The following is a 16,931-nucleotide window of genomic DNA, read 5'->3' on the forward strand; positions in this document are numbered from 1 at the left end:
AAGTAGTGGAAAGAGCTCAGAATCTTGAAACTGGACAATGGAAGGCGAATAGTCTCAACAAAGGAGTAACAGTTGGAACCACTTAAGGACTAAAAGTGGAGTAGATAGTCAAGCACAATGTTGCGTTGCAGCCAGTCAAGCGTTTTTTAGGGTGACGTAAGGTAAAACACATAAACAGCATTCTGTTGAATGGGTTTGATAGCTAAAACCACATTTTGCTAAGCTGACTCACTACAACCCTTGGACCTGTGTAAAACACAAAGACGTGTTTGGCAGCGTTCATCGGCGCACTGACTGAGCTGTCCGATCTCTGGGCATAAATCACTTTAATCACAAGCTGTGTGATGAAAGCGCTTACAGGCGATTGTACTTTAGGGAGCTGTCTGCTCTGGAGTTCATGATGACTGACAATAAATGCACATTAGCTCTGTTTGTATGTATATAAGCATGTATCTGTGTGTGTAAATGTGAAGTCCAGAGCTGAGAGAACCTGTCAAACTCTGCTGTCTCCCTTTCTCTCTGCGGTGGACAGATATAACTTCCATAATGTGTATGGATTATGCTTTCTCTCTCTTTTCCCATCTTTCTCCATTTCTATCTCTTGTCCTCTCTGCACATTTTTATTTCTTTTTGATTATAGTAAGCTGTCAGCATCTGGAGACTGTCTGGTCCTGAGACTATCTAGGGAGCAGAATTGTATTTCATATTCTCTGAGGGGGACAGTATAGATCACTATGTACTCAGTAAACACACACACACACACACACACACACACAATATACATCCTCAGTGTCCCTTGACAGTCATGGCTGAAGGATACTGGCAACAGGTGTGCAGTTGGGACACTATTCTGACAGCGCTGGCAGATGCACGCACATCATACACAACCGGGCAAACACACACAAATGCGTGAAAATAAATAAATAAAGGTAAGATAGCGCTGGTGTGACAGGAAGCTGGTCTCGCAGGGCGGTGCGCTCCACTGCAGCTAATTAACCTCAGGAAATAATTGCAACAGTATGCAAATGCTGTTTAGATAATTCACTACACTGCCACGCCAGGTAGTCACTCAGTGCTCGGCCGCTATATCGAGGATGAAGAATATGTGTCAGTGTGTGAGGAGATGGAGTCAGAAAAATCGGGGCATTCACCTGCTGGGATGAAGACATCAACCGTGCAGCGTAGATGCAGACAGATTAGATTTTGTAGGAAATAAATAAACAAAAACATCAGGTTCTTTAAGAGTGAGTGTGATATGTTCATTTGCATGGTTACTAAGGGGAGGGAAGAGGTGGACAAAACTGTGTGAAGAAGTGGCATCAGTGGAGAAAAGGTTGAAGAGAGGGAGGCAAGGGGGGAGGGAGGGAGGGAAGGAGGGAGGTTAATGAAATGGGCTTCACAGATGAAGGGTGACATGGCGGTGGAGAGAGGAGGGAGACTTCAAAGGACTTTGATGTCACAGCCTTTCAGACAGACAACTCTGTCACTGCCAGCCCCTCCATACACACACACACACACACACACACACACACACACACACACACACACACACACACACACACACACACACACTGATGGCAGGAGGACAGGGCAAGAGCAGAGTTGCCTGCTCTTGCATCACACTCTGTGAATGGAGGTGGGTGCTGACACTACTACCCTCTCATGCTAATCTCGCAGTAAACACCAACAGTCTGACAGGTTAATTTACCTCTAGACAAACACGGCGAGTAAAACACACATCAGCACATCATCAAATCACACAAGCGCACACAAATTTGTACACACAAACGTACGTTGCCAAAAGAAAAAAAAATCATCAAATCACAAACTACCTTCCTTAATGTTGAAGAAAAATATCTGGTGTGTGTGTGTGTGTGTGTGTGTGTGTGTGTGTTGGACTCATCAAGTGCCGCACGAAGTAATTATCTTTCTGTGAAAATATGCACTCTATACAATACAAACAGATTTGTGGGAACTAAAAGGATAGTCTCTTAAGACGCCTCCTCTGTCCTCCACCTCACATCCCTAATTATTTGTTTTGGAGTGGTATTGCACAGTTTGACACTCAATTAACAGATGAGGTTCCATTCTCCATAGGCCACATGTTTGTTTATTTCAAGATACTCTTTATATATATATATATATATATATATATATATATATATATATATTTAGGTCTCTATGCTGATTAAGGGTGATGTGGTTGCGTGCGTGTGTGTGAATCTAGTGTTTGCATCCAGCGTGGGATACAGGTGCTTCCAGTCGACTCGGCTCCCTGCGTGTAGTGTGGGATTGTGTTGTTGATTTCTGTTGTGAACCAGACAGTTTGATAGGAAATCAAAGTTTCTAATCAATGTCACAAGTTCATTAACGGATGCCCTTTTCTCGCCTCTATACTTTGACTATTGTTCTTCCCAGCCCTGGATAACTGCTTACATCTCTGGTTAATTAAACATGTCTCCTGCTCACATGTGTGCGCTCCTGCTCATGTGTGTGTCCATGGACATGGGAATATATGTGTGTCAGCCATTTGTGAGTGTATGCAGGGGTGCAGTCATGAGCTTGATTGTGTGTTTTGCATGTGTGCATATCTCCTCTGTGTTGTTTTTCCTTTGACCTTCCCCAAGTGTCTTCCCATTATGCCTCTACTGCCGTATAGATGGGCCATTGATTGAGCAATGGGGTACAAATTAAGATTTAAACGTTGCGTCACCCAGCCTATTGAGTTTTACATTTAGGGCATTTGCAATATGCAAGACTTATTGATCGACTGAAGTGTGGCTCTTTATAGAAATCTCCTCAGGCCACCGCTGCTTTTTTAAAGAACCTTTCTCTTTTTGGTTGGCCTCAGGTGCAGATTTTGATGCTGTAGCATTACATTTCAATGAGCTCCTCTGTTGATGCTTCACTGAGTGTGTTTGTTCAACCCTTAAAAGTTTCTGGTGTTAGCCTTTTTAAGTATGGATTTTCCTTTTTTTTGTTGTTGTTGCAGGAAAATGGTTCCTCCGAGGAACACGTGCTTTACGTGTGGGACCACTTTGTGTCCAAAGCCAAAGCCAAAAATGTCTTCATCATGGCCCACAGCTACGGAGGGCTGTCTTTCGTTGAGCTGGTGAGTGTTTCAGTTTTCCGCTTATCCATCCTACCTCCCACTGACACAAAGACACACAACAGGCTAAATGTAGGGGAAATTACATATTCCAGCACTCAGACAGGCTCAAATGTGCATCGTGACAATTCGTGCAGCACAAACACCCATACAGGCATTCAGACATCAATATGCATGCACTATATATTTCCTCTCAAACACTATGTTCTAACGTACAGAGCAGTTCTGACACCGGGCACCTCGGGGAGATGGCGTGATCATGTGTGAAACATGGTGGAACAATTGAAAAGGATTTGCATTGTTTTTTTGAAAAAGTACTGGTTCTGCTAACTGTGTGCTTCGTTCTTATCCTTCTTATCCACCTCCTCCTCACATCAAGAGTGGGAACAAAAATGGGGAAACGATAAAGAAATGCAGGGATACAGCAGGAGTGGTACTGTTAAACTTGATCTGCGGCTGAGCGTGCATGATCTCGCCGTCTTAAGAGAGAGGTTGATAGATGGTGGGAGGGAAGTGGATTTGAAGGAATTAATGGTGCACAGGGGAGGGCGAAAATAAAAGTTTGGCCAACCTGTTGACTTTATAACCGTACCCTACAGCTAAATGGGCCCACAGTGTGTCTTTTGTGGGATATATGGAGGCTCCTGAGGTTAATGCTTTATTTTCTAGTCTTTGGTTTACGGTGATGTCCTTGTGGAATTCTGCATCAGATATTGATCATCACCTTCTCCTCTGTTGGTGTTTTAATGACTAGACTTATGTAATACCGAGGCCTCAGCATGCATGTGGCCAATACCATTCTGGTGAGTTATACTTACTGAGCCAGAGAAGCATTCAGGAGACATGGTTGATGATGGGGAAGTTCATGCGGGAAGTTTGCTAGATTGTTACTTGCTGCTTGAGTTGTGCTTGTAAAAAAGAAAAAAAAAGAAAAAAACAATTTGCAACAGCTAATACTTTATGTAGGTTGTCTAACGCCCCTGCACCCTGTATCTTGTCCAGTGTTAAGCATGCTAACATTCTTTACTGTCCCTCAACTTTCCACTTCCCACCCCCCACCCCCACCCCACCCACACACACAAAGCAAAATATTGTACTGTGCAATTGATGCTGGACAATTTTGGACATTTTTATCCCAAAATATCCTGACACAAACTTTACATTGACAACGCGGAAATAATTTGCAAATATTCAAGTTACTATCCTACAGTATAAGCATATGCTGACGATGCTGTAACATAATCTAACGCACACCCATATTGTATAATCCCCCGCCCCCCAATAACTTAAATTAACAAACACACTGTTGCTGCAGAAAACACTTCATATAGCTAATTAAGTTTGTTACCAGGTGTATTGCACACGTGCTTTGTGAGCCGTGTTAGCATTTTGGCTATCATTACTACACAGAGCTACGCCGTATTAAGCTCTGCTATGTAACACACTGTGCGTGTTGTCTTTGCAAGCTTCTCTATGATCCGTGAGTTGGGCTACATTGCCAGTCTGCTGATTCCTTGATCTGAAGGATTTCCTACTAGATTCAGCACGTCCCATATTATTGAGGACATATCTCTTGTTTCTTCTTAGGAGGGAGGAGGCACAGTGAGAATACGGCTAGTGGGGATTAAAGGTGGACACTTTTCCCACTGGTGTTTTCAGGAATATTTTATTTTCTTTCTCTTTCTTTCACCTACTCTTTTTTGTTTAGTATTTTGTAATTTTAATTTGGCTGCTAAATATTCATGCAGTGTTTTGTCCGTGACAGCCTCACAATCTCTTGGGCTTTCTGGCTGTGTGACGAAGACAAGCTATTCTACCTATCTCACTTTCTCTGTGTTTCCTTCAGTCAGACTCTGTATGTGTGTGTAAAGTGCTTTTATGTAATGTCCTTGTCATGTGAAAACCCTCTTAAAACATCCCTATACAGTGTGCATATATAAATACTTCACATAAAACAGATGCAGAATGAAAACACAACATCAAAAAAGAGTTGAAAGATCCTTGTCTCCATTTTAAGTGACAGTGTTCGTTAGTGCCAGTCAGCTTTCCCTTGAGGCTATCGTAGCTTCTGTTGTCCATTAGTGCCAGAATTCCTTCACCTATTCAACCCGAAAGTAATATAAACACACATATGCGCTCTTAATTCTTATTAGCTAACTTGTCCAACTTATCAGCAACTTTTTTTTGTCCAAGGGGGAGAGTCTATTAACTTGTCCAAGGCAATTAGCTCCATACAGGCTGTTTGGCTTTTTAACCAAACGCACTCAAACTTTTCCGCTCACAGACATGCAATCTAGAATAGCGCATATACACATGAGCAAAAGCAAAGTGACAGCTAGAGTTCTCCAGGTTCCAAATAATTTAAATACTGGTTGAAAGGGCTGGAACGGTGTCACTATACTTGTACACAGACCTTCAGCCATGACCGCCCGGATGCAGGCAAACGGCGAGTCCCAGCTAGAAAGACGAACAGCCAGGCACACTAGCTGCTGTCAACACCCTCATCAAAACCAGCCCAATTTGGGGAATTCATCCCCAAAAAATGTTCTACCAGCTGCCTCCTGAGGTGATTAAACATGGGTTATATCAAAATTTGCTTCAGGAGACATTATAACCGAATTTACTTAGCACTCCTCATTAGCAGTGACTGCAATTGTTAGCCTGCCTCAGTGAGGTCATGCTGCAGCCATTGTTGTTTCGACTCTTTCACTGTGAGTTAATTGTGTCATAGCCTTCAAGGATTCTGGTTACTGTGGTTGGAATTCCAAACAGCCTGGCTCCTGAATCTGAATTTTCGTGGTCTGAAAAGGATCTAGTCAAAAGTGCTTGCTCTAAGACCACATAATCTGTTAGCCTTGCCTTTATTAGCCTAGCCTTGATTTATTAGCCTCTGTTGCTTCTCAGTTAGCACAGTTACATTTTTTATTCTTCTTTTCCACTCTAAAACTGTATCCTAAGCTTGTGCAGGAAATTGTGCTGTGCTTCCATTGGCAACTGCTGCTGGCTAGCAGCGACAAAGAAGAATTGATTTGCGGTATGAAACATTTGTAAGGTGATGCTAGCAAAATGACAGCGATATAGTAATATTTTTACATTGGAAAAATCCCCCAATAAAACATCGACGTGTTCGGTATTAAAGCTGTAGTTAGGAGATGTGACTGTCATGTTAAAACAAAGTCCTATAGCTTCAGTTGTGACAGGAAAATATAGTATTGAAATACCTCTAGCAACTGCTTTACATTTCTTAGTTGTTGTTTGTGTTTTTGCACTTGCTCACACAAACATGCACACACTCATACACGTCCAAATACACACTCAGACAGACATGCACTATGTCTCCTTAAATGAGGAGAAATTGGTCCAGCGGGACGGTGTGTGTGTGTGTGTGTGTGTGTGTGTGTGTGTGTGCGCGCGCGCGTGCGTGTGTGTGTGTGTGTGTGTGTGTGTATGTGTGTGCAGACGAGTGGAGAGCAGAGCCTTGCGGGATGAACTGTTCGACACATGAGAAGACCCGGAGAAAACAAGCTGTCTGTGGGTTAATTACTACTCCCCTTTGCAGTTAATAAAAACATTTCTGATCAAGCCCATCAAAAAGGGCCGCCATTAATTTCTCCTGCTTGCTCCCCTTGCTCTGCAGCATGTTAGCCCCTGTGTGGAGTGCTCAAGTGTTTCATTGCAATTTGATTTCTTTTAAAACATGTCACAGTGTGTACTGACTAATTATGGATACATCAAAGACTAGCTAACTGCCTTTGAATGAGAGCGCCAGAGAGAAAGAGAGGCTTGCACTAGAGGGCGAAGACGCCACGCTCTCTTTTCGCCCTTTTACCCTCGCTATCACTCTTTAGCTGTCTCACATTCCCTCCATCCATCCATCTCAGCTCAATACTTCTCCTTTTCCCTCTATGTCTCCCTTGGTGTCTGTAGTCTCGTCTGACATCTGCTAACATGGCTTTACTCCTTGCCTCTCCCTCCCAGCTGTGTAGTTTTAAAGATAGATGGGTCATGATACCCGAATCTTGCTACTCTGTTATGAAACCAGTATTCCTGTATTCCCTTCCTTTTGGCCAGCCTTGAACTGCTCCTCCGTCTGTACATCCCATTAATGAGAGTGCCTTACCTGAGTAACACTGTGAATGGATTGTATCAAACTTGGTACGACTGTTCACTTGGACTCGAGGATACAACTGATACAAACTGGTACAATTTTGGCGGTCAAATGTGTTGTGAATGCGAATTCTGAGGAATGCCTCAAAGGAATTCTCTCAAATTTGGCACAGACGATCATGTCGATCCATTTAATATAGCGGTCAAATGGCAGGTGTTTTGCCCTGAGAACATGATAAAGAAACACCTTTAAACCGGGCACAAATATTCACTTGCTCTCAAGGATGAACTATTTAGTTGTGGTGGTGATTTTTGACCATAACGCAAGAATTCCCAGGCAAATGATGTGAAAAAGTTTCACCCAAATGTCCAGTAAAAAGGTTTACTTTAATGTCCCATCATCATATTCAGCAAAAATACGTACCTTGTAACTAATCAATGTAATTTCAGTCACACTTTAAAGGAATATTGAGTTTTATCTTATCAAAGGGGAAAAAAAAGCTTTTAATGAACTTATAATTATCAAACTTTTATTACACCTTTTGTTGAATAAGCCTGCTCTATGTTACCGTAGTCTGGACAAATAGGATCGTAAAATGCAACCTTTTGGCAAAGGCATGCAACCACAAAGCAGTTATTGGAGTTTTTTTTGGGGGGGGGGGGGTTGTTTATTTTTTTTATATCCACCAGTCATACTTCTGTATTTATTCACCTGAGTCTCACAACCAAAGGAACCAGATAGAGAGGTAAAGGACTGAGGGCATAGAAGCAGACGGAAAGATCCATCTCTCCCTCCACTCAGGCCTGTCTTTTCATCTTCCTTCATTGCCAGGCGTTGGGGATGGACTTGTGAGTGTAAGCGGTGGTTGTGTTGAGGAAGGGTTGTCTAACCAGAGCTAACCTTCCCGCTCAGGGAGTGAAAAAGGAGCACTCTTATTGGGTAGGACAGGGCAGCATTATATAAGGTCTTATGTAAGAATGCATCTGTCTCCCAGTACGCAAATGTGTGGGTGCCAACCAGCCAGCCGCCACAACAGCCCCTCAAAAACATGATTACAGATTTAAGTGTACCCTGTGAACATGCCACATAGATGATGAACATGCTTGCCAAATATCTTTTTTGCACTTTCTATATAGTGCCATCTGCTTCAATCTATAATGAATATAGCTCGATTTCTCTCAGTCATATTTGGTTTTGTGAACGTGTGTGTGTGTGTGCGTGCGTGTGTGTGTGTGTGTGTGTGTGTGTGTGTTCGCACGCGCGTTAAGTGAGTGTGTGTTGTGGTTAGGTGTCAGCTGTGGGAAGAGATGTTTGAGGTGAGACAGACAGATTTGGAGGATTTCTTCACTCCTTGTGGATGTTATTGCTGCAACAGTGTGAGGAGGATGAGAGATGAAACGCTGCGAGGTGAATCAGTCGGAGTTGGAGAAGTTAGTTTTACATTGCTCGGAGTTTAGATGGATACAAATTTCCCTGCAGTGATATGGCGTCTTTAGACTAGTTTTTATGTTAAACACTATAGGGAGATGCAAGCTTATTTCCGTCGAGCAACACTTTGCATAGTTTGTGCCTAATCAGATTCAGAAGCTGAAGTACCACTTAAATAAAGTTGTTCTTTTACTTGTCTGTCAGAGACTTCTTATTTATCTACCAGAGTTTCCCAAACAAGCCATTTCCTTTTGCATCTTTGTGTTCTCAAATTTCAGGTGATATTTATCCTCCTGAAGTCCTCTTTGTGTCCTTATCCCCCCCCCCCTCAGTCTTGGTGACCCTCATGGCAACAGTGTGGCCAACTGTGCCCTCTATCCAGGACTCGGGGTCTGGCAGTGGTCTGTATGGCTTCATGACTGGCATGGTAACAGCCTGCGGAACACATGGTGCTGTACAAACACTCCTATTCCTCGTCCTTGCAGCAATGCCCCGAGAAAATCACAAAAATTAAAAAAAAAAAAAGTCACTGTGTATAACGATTATTGTACTTTACCTCCTTTTATACTGATACTACATTTAGTACTAAGTATTTGGGGTATCTAGTGATTTTCATCGAAGAGGCCTCGGATGTAGAAAATTAAGGGTGCAACTGTACTCAGCTGTACATTTTTTTTAACTCACCTTTTCAATGGCGTGCATAGATCAGAGGGTTACTGGTTCCCCACAAGTAGTCCCACAGTGTTCTTGAGCCCCATACTGACCCCCGATTGCTCCTGGAGAGCAGGTTGGTACATTTACCAGCTTCCACAGTAACTGTGTGTGTGTGTGCGCGTGCGTGCGTGCGTGCGTGCGTGCGTGCGTGCGTGTGTGTGTGTGTGTGTGTGTGTGTGTGTGAGAATAAACGAGGTGAACGTGGCAGCAGAACTTTTTCAGTGCTGTTGAGGTGGATTCCATTCACCATTTTTCTTTAAAATGGTGTGGAAAACACTTATTTGCTGTCTCACATATCTTGTTTTCTGTTTTCTTGTTTAAAACATGTAGGAAAAGAAATGTGTTGAGTATTTACAGTGTTGTTTTTGTACCAGTACTAGAAGTGCTCCTCTCTTCACATATTGCAGTATGTATCAGCAAATCAAAGTTTTACACTTTGAATTTCTGCTATGAATAACAGATACTTGGAGATATCACTGATGCTCATACCATATGTTTACTTACACAAAGGGACAACAAATTTGTCAAACTAAGACTGTTCTTATGCTCAATAACAAATGATTGTTAGATGTATTTAAAACTGCACGATACTGTATATTAAGCATGTAGGTGTGAAATGTATTTTATGCCTCTAGTTGTTTCCTTTTATGTCTAACGAGTCAAGACAGTTAATTTGTGGTCAAAATTGAGAGAAGACTCAGACCACTGAAATGTTGCAGTGCAGCACGTTTCTCCTAATCAATCTGTTCAAACCAATATTTATGACTAAAGAAGTGTTTTAAGTGGTTTTGCGGCATGTTATTTGGTAAGAAGAACATAAATTCATAACATAATTTAAAAAAAAAATTTAGCCTGGCCAGCCACTAAATTCAAGACGGAGGACAGTTAGGAGGAGTGACTCCATGCACCGTCAGCCTCTTAAAGCCCTGTTACAAACTAGTCCTCCCCCTGGCTCCCAAACTCTTGACCTTTTTTTAGATGCCATCATGACTAAATTGTCAGTAAACACCAAATAAACTGTAAAGTCAGGAGTTGGCCATTTCCACCCTGCTTCATGTGACTGTGCTCACCTAGACTAAACACATCCTGGACTAATCTCTCTCCTGGATGCACAGACATGAAACTGATAAAGTCTTCTTACAGTACCGGGATCCCAGTTAGATTGTCAACACGTTTATTTCCCAAAATGTGCAAGTATTCTTTTTATTTTTTTAACTGTGTCAAACCAAGTTCTTCATTTATCTCAATCAGAAATTCTCTTCAAGGATTGATGTAACCTTCACCTAAGTCACCACATGAGAAAAAAAAAAAATCACTTTAATTTGCTGACAAAATTATCCCGGCTTTGAAAACATCCATACACAGGCTCTGAAAATCCCCTCATCTAATGTTGTATGCACATCTCGATCACCTTCGAAACTCTGAGTACTATCCTGTCTATTGCTTCTGGAGGGGATGAAGAGAAGGTTTGTTTTTATCTCAAGGTTCTCCATAGCTGGCGGGCTTGCAAGCGCTGCAGTCGTAGTGCAGTTTCCTGTGAGTACGTCTGTCTGTGTGTGCTGATTTGCTTGTCTGTCTGTCTGAGGGTGCCCAGATATTGTATGAGGTTGCTTTTGCCTGAGCACATGTGTGTACGCACTCACATGTGTGCACATCTGTGTGTGTGTGTGTGTGTGTGTGTGTATGTGTGCGTGTGCGCGTGTGTGTCAGCCTTAGCCTGGAGAAGCCTGTATCATCCTAAGCAGAACAGCTTGGTGGTGAGCAGCTATCAGAGCCACGTTAGGGGAGGAGAGGAGGAGAGGGTGAGAGGCGATGATAAATGGCTGGGGCACACTAGCAGAAATTAGTGGAGCCATATGCAAAGCTGTGGCGTTTTGTTTGATGTGAAACAAAAGGACCACCATGACAAAAGTGCCTGCCAGCCTGCACAGCAGGACAGCAGCCCTCAGGACATACACCATCACCTCTGAGAAAGAGTGTGTGTGTGTGTGTGTGTTGCACATGTGTTGGTACGTACTTGCCTTTGCATGTATGTGATAATACATGCATATCATGCGCGGTGCTGTTTTCCAGTCCCGTCTATATTATGTATATTATCCCTCTCCGTGTTTTTGTGCTTCGCTCGTAATGACAGACAATACGGAGCCCTTTGTGCACCATGAAAAGACATGGTTCCTTCCACACTACAGCCACAGCATATTTGCTCTATTAAGCGACTGAAATATAGACGTCTAATTTCTTTGTGACTGAATAGGCATCTTAGAGAGCGGCTCTCCTCTTAACATAAGGATGTAAATTGAACTGTTTAAATGTCACGGCTAGCAAGCTGATTTGATTTGAATTGATTTGCTTGTTTCTGGAAACAAAAAGACCTCCCTTGCCAAACCTTGGCTGTGCTGGCTGCCACAGATAGACCAAGGTCTTTCTTTCCACCTCAACAACACATTGTAGGGCTTCTGAATTCTTCTATCTGCTGTGATTATGTACAAATGGCCTTCATTTGCCATCCATTTCAAAGCTGTAGTGCTGCATTGTGACTAGAAGCAGATGACGCAGACCAAATTACAGCGGGTTTGCTGCCTGAAAAGGATACTCGCACAATAGGCTTTGTGAAGTATTCCCTTCAAAACGACACCATTATTCTCACCTTTGTTGGTGTTTCTCTCTATGTTTCAGGAGCATCTTTGGTTACTAGATTACATTTGTGGTGTTGAGGGGGGGGGGTTGATAAGAAATGTGCTCGTCACCTCTTGTTTCTTTTTTTGCAATTCTTTGAGTGAAATTGATTTCACATTAGAGGTTATAATATTTTGTTTTATTGGCTTGTATTTAGGTTTGTTTTGTCTTACATCCTCTACTGTATGTGATCGTCAGGAAATTAAGACCTTTCATGAAGACGTATTCCACTTTTCAGTCAGGCTCCTTCAAAATGTCTCAGTAAACCAAAGAAAACTATCAGTACAAAATTGCTGCAATTGGCAGGAACCTGTCTTTTAGTTCCTCGGCACAGAGTGGATCCCATTTGTCCATTGGGTTATCAGTTCTCTCCTTTGTCATGTGCCGCTACCATCTTCCTGCGCTCATGCTGGCTCATGCAAAATGCCATTGGTTAGCCCAGTTGTTGTTGTCTGAGCAAAACAGTTGTAAAGTGGACAGTAAATCTTTGGTGATTTCAGCACACACTCAGACCTTTTCTGTCCCTGCATGTATTACGGGTTTTACAGGTAGAAGGCGTGTGTACACTTGCACCTAATTCACAACTACCCAACCCTGCAATTTCGGCATTGTGATCTGGTGATTTTGTCCCCCCTTTTTTCCCCCAACTTTTTATACGCATATAAGAAGATGAAGACAAAGGCTGGAACAGTTTTTAACACTAAAGGCATGCTGTTAAGAGAGGGAAGCGATTCACTCTCCCTTAACAGAAATTTCCTTAGACTTTCTGTCATGATACTGCACATGAAACTTGACCCGGACCAGGATGTATGTAACTGGGATACATGTTTATGAATACTGGAGGCAACCATTTGTATCACATGTCTACCGTAGCAGGACTGTTCCATGCATTTTATGTGGTGACAAGATGGATTATTGAAGATGCCAATAAATAGGAAGGAAAACTGTCAAGGCTTTGACTGTGTTCAGGGTTTCTCCCATCTGGCCCCCGGTAGTGGATGGACCTGCACAGAACGCCTGTAAATAGCTGTGACTATGAAGAGAAACAAGATTATGAAGGCTTAAATATGGAAATGTGAGAGGTCCAAACCTAGTGGTGATTGAAATACAAAGAAAACACAGAGGTTTATTTCGTACCAGTAGCGTCTTTTGGTTAAACCGTGAGCTGGACAGTCCTTTGGTCTGTGCCCGTCTTTGTCTGCTGCGACGCCGAGCGTCCACACAGATGTGTCACTGAATGAAGGTGTTTTTCATTCACTTGTGTTGTCACTGTTGATCAAGAGTCATGAATGCCACCTAAGATAGTGTCTGCTCATTCTCTCCATATGCATCTATACTTATAGCTACTTTATTGTTTTTTTTTTTTCCTTCCAATTTCCTTGTACGGTAGTTTAAGTACACAGTAATTGGCCTTTTTTCATATCCCGTTTGGTAAATTGTTCATTTTCTCCCTACTGAGAGAAAAATTGTGCTGCAATAACATTTATTATCATCAATCTCCCCATCACCTCCGTTACCACCACTCTTCATTAATTCATTTACTACGTCTAATTGGTCCGATAGCCTTTGGTTGATACCAATTGCAGATTATGATATAGACCATTAGTCATGTGATTTTGTCTACAGTGCTTCGTCCGAGGAGCCGAGGTTTTAACTGGTCGAAGCACTATGCTCCTTCGTTCCTGGGAAAGAAAAAAACAAAACAAAACACACAGATGTTGCCATGGTGACGTAATTGAAAATCATTACATCTCAAACAAGTATTGTTGAGGTGACTATTCATAAGTCGTCGTCGTCCCCCCCCCCCATCCTCGTGAAAAGGACGGGAAATACCCATCTGTCAGCGCATCATTGTGCAGAGGCTCAAAGGATCGCTCTGCCCCATCCACTTCATACCCCACCACTTCAACATGGGGTCTTTTTCTTACCACTTTGTGATATGAGAAGCAGAGCCAGTTGAAGTTCATTTAGGTTCAGTTAAATCTTTAGGGATTCATCATTACATATTTACTGACTGAGGCTGATCTTGCTGTAAGGTCCTACCCTCGTCCCATTGATCTAGTGCGCATGTTCACTCCCGAGGTTACGGGACGTGCTTCCATTTGCATAAGGCCCTGGGCAAGGTTCTTTCCACCATTGATTGGCCTGTCCATGAGCGCCCCGTGCCTTCTCACATTGATCACTTTGTTTTTTCCTGGAGACAGTGCTACTCAGAGTTCAGCTGCAGCTCTGGTAGATCAGACCTGCCGGAGGAAGAGAGAGAGAGAGAGAGAGAGAGAGGAAGAAGAAAGAGGGAACATGAGAAAGGGGGAATTACATGTCACAGGGGGTGGATGGAAAAGAGACAATATCTTTATAATTTTGCATACTTTTCCTTTGGATTTTGACATTTGTGCAGAGAAAGGTAAAGAAAACCAAAAGAGTTTCACCCTGCCACCCTGTATCAGCTCTAGCATGTGTCTCCTTGAGCGAAGTGCAATGCAAAGCAATAATCCAACCTACTCTTACAGGAAGTAATACGTGCAAATATTCACATTAACAAGTGTACAGTGAAACATATACAACACTTACATCTAGAGAGACATCACACTTCCTCTTCCTCCTCACCAACTCTGGTCTGGTTGTGTCGGTGTTCTGCGGAAAGGAAAAAAAAAACCCTCTCGTTCTCCTTGCGTTCACTTTTTCGGCCCCTCCTTCCTCTCGCTTGCTTCTATACCCTCCTGACTGCCTTGAAGCTGCTCGGGCAGGATTCACTCCGTCTTCTTCTTATCTCTGTTTTCAAGTCAATAATCATTAAAACTTTCCTTTTCGTTTTGGAGTTCTTGACAGATTGACCCTACTCATATAGCACGCGTATCCGGCATAGTGTACTTACTCATGATCCGCACAATAGCCGATGTGTGGGGTTTCTTTTTTTGCATATCCTTCGCACCTGTTTTGTGCAGTTTTATGAAGGCTGTGGAGATATCGCATTAAAATCAAAAAGGACATTGCCATGTCCTTGATTATTACATAAAGGCATGTTTACATCCTGATTCATGCATGTGTACCATTGTGTGTTTATCCAGCACGGCGTCAGTGGCAGCGCAATGCTCCGAATCCCATAATGCACCTCTTCTCTTTGTTCTGCTGTGTGAGAGCAGTACACAGCTTTGTCTGTCCCTCGTTCCCCTCGGCTCGTTGCCTCTGAGGCAAGGTCTCGCTCCCTTCCCTCTCCTCTTCTTCAGCGCTCTCTTTCATTCACGTTCTAATACCCATCGGGCACTACTGTCCATTTTCTAGCTCTAGTCCTCAGCACTCATTGTCTTTTACTTTGCCTCTTAATTCACAATAAAACTGTCCTTCACTCATTGATTATTCCTCTGTCCCTTGCCCCGGTTTCTTAAAATGTCAAACACTCCCTGTTAGTGTTTTGTATGTGTGTGTGTGTCTGTGTGTTCAAGAGAGAAAGAAAGACACTCACCATCCTCTAAACTTCTCCAAGTGTCACCCTTCTTCTGCCTACTCTCCTACCACTTATCTATAGATTCACGTCTTCTTGTTTTCTTTTCTCTTCCTTTCATATCACCATTTTCATACATAAGTTGACTGCCTCAGTCAACTTCTTTTTCCCTTCAACCTCTTAACCTCAACTTTACATCAACCTCGCTACTCAGTTTCTATATTCTGCTCTTGAATAAACATCTTTGTACAAGACCACCCATTTCCTCCCTCTGCTGCTACTGAGAGTACAAAAACTCCTTTCAAAAGTGCTGTTTTTATTTTGTGTGAAATGAACAAGTAAATAAAATGTTGTCTGACGGTCATTCAGTATTTTACATTTATATATTATGTCCAATATGATTGTTTTTATTCTTTTTTAATTGGAATATCTTTAAAAAAATAATACTTTTTTTTTTAGGGAGGGGGGGGGGGGTCTCCTTTTCCTGAGCAGATGTCACTTTTTCCTTTGTGGCGTTTTATTTTTTTCCCCTCGCTTCATCGTTCTCGCCAGTCACTCACATTCACTCGTCCCAATGTGGCGTTTCCACGCATTCACCTGCTGTGTCTGGGTGTGTCAGTGGGCTATGACCTAGGTCGCCTTCACCAACGAGGGAATACGCGCGCTTGACGTGAGATTTGAATGTGGTGCAGATGACATGTTGACAGCTCAAATGAATCGCTTGTCACATGTCATTTTTTTCCCTCCCCCCTCGTTAATTTTTTTTTTTTTTTCCTGTGAGAATGCATACAATATACAAGAGGACATATGGGGTTGCCGATTGTCACCCGCACATTACTTGATTTCAACATTCAATCCAGTTTGTTTTTCGGCCGGTTTTTTTGTTGTTTTGTTTTGTTTTGTTTTGTTCTGTTTTGTTTTTTCCCCTTTCCCTGCCCTCTGGATTGTGAATGGTCTCACTCTGAGCTGAATGTAGGAAGAAGAATAAGTCTTAAGAACTGAAAAGAGAGAAAGTTTTTCTCTGAAAAGCTGTGAGGAACAGCGAGGCGGATCCTGGTGCAAATGTCAGTGAACCCGGTGACTTTAGGGTTGAAGTTAAACCCTCTCTGATCCCGTGTCTCTGCGGCTTCTTCATCCATTTTTTTTCCACTGCATTCAAAGATCATCGGTAATCTTGTATATATTAGTATCCTGTGGTATTTTCATCTGAGCTCCTCCAAGCTCTCAGACAGAGTCAAAGCATTCTTCTCGTGTGTTTGTAAAGATTTATTCATGTCAATGCATCACCTGCAGACTGCCGGTTTTATTTCTTGCCAACATCTTCTTTGTTAAAAGGAAAGGAAACGCCAATGAGATTGATAGCAAAAGAAAAAACAGGCAGCCACTTACTATTTTTTGCACTTGCTTGAGCTTGAAATACCCCATTTTGGCTTTTTAGCTGATCTATACCCCAC

General features: G+C 42.5%; 1 protein-coding gene across 1 annotated transcript in view; it reads left to right on the forward strand.

Annotated features, from left to right (window-relative positions):
- The window catches only part of arb2a (ARB2 cotranscriptional regulator A), a 151,919-nt gene that overhangs the window by 71,121 nt on the left and 63,867 nt on the right, over window positions 1-16,931 (forward strand). Inside the window, exon 8 of the mRNA XM_086205916.1 lies at window positions 2,993-3,112. Coding sequence (XP_086062042.1) covers window positions 2,993-3,112 — 120 coding nt within the window. The remainder of the gene's footprint in view (window positions 1-2,992; window positions 3,113-16,931) is intronic.

This window comes from Aulostomus chinensis, chromosome 6 (genome assembly GCF_037954235.1).
Source record: "Aulostomus chinensis isolate RoL2024-O1b breed Wild chromosome 6, RoL_Achi_v1.0, whole genome shotgun sequence".
Classification (NCBI taxonomy): Eukaryota; Metazoa; Chordata; class Actinopteri; order Syngnathiformes; family Aulostomidae; genus Aulostomus; species Aulostomus chinensis.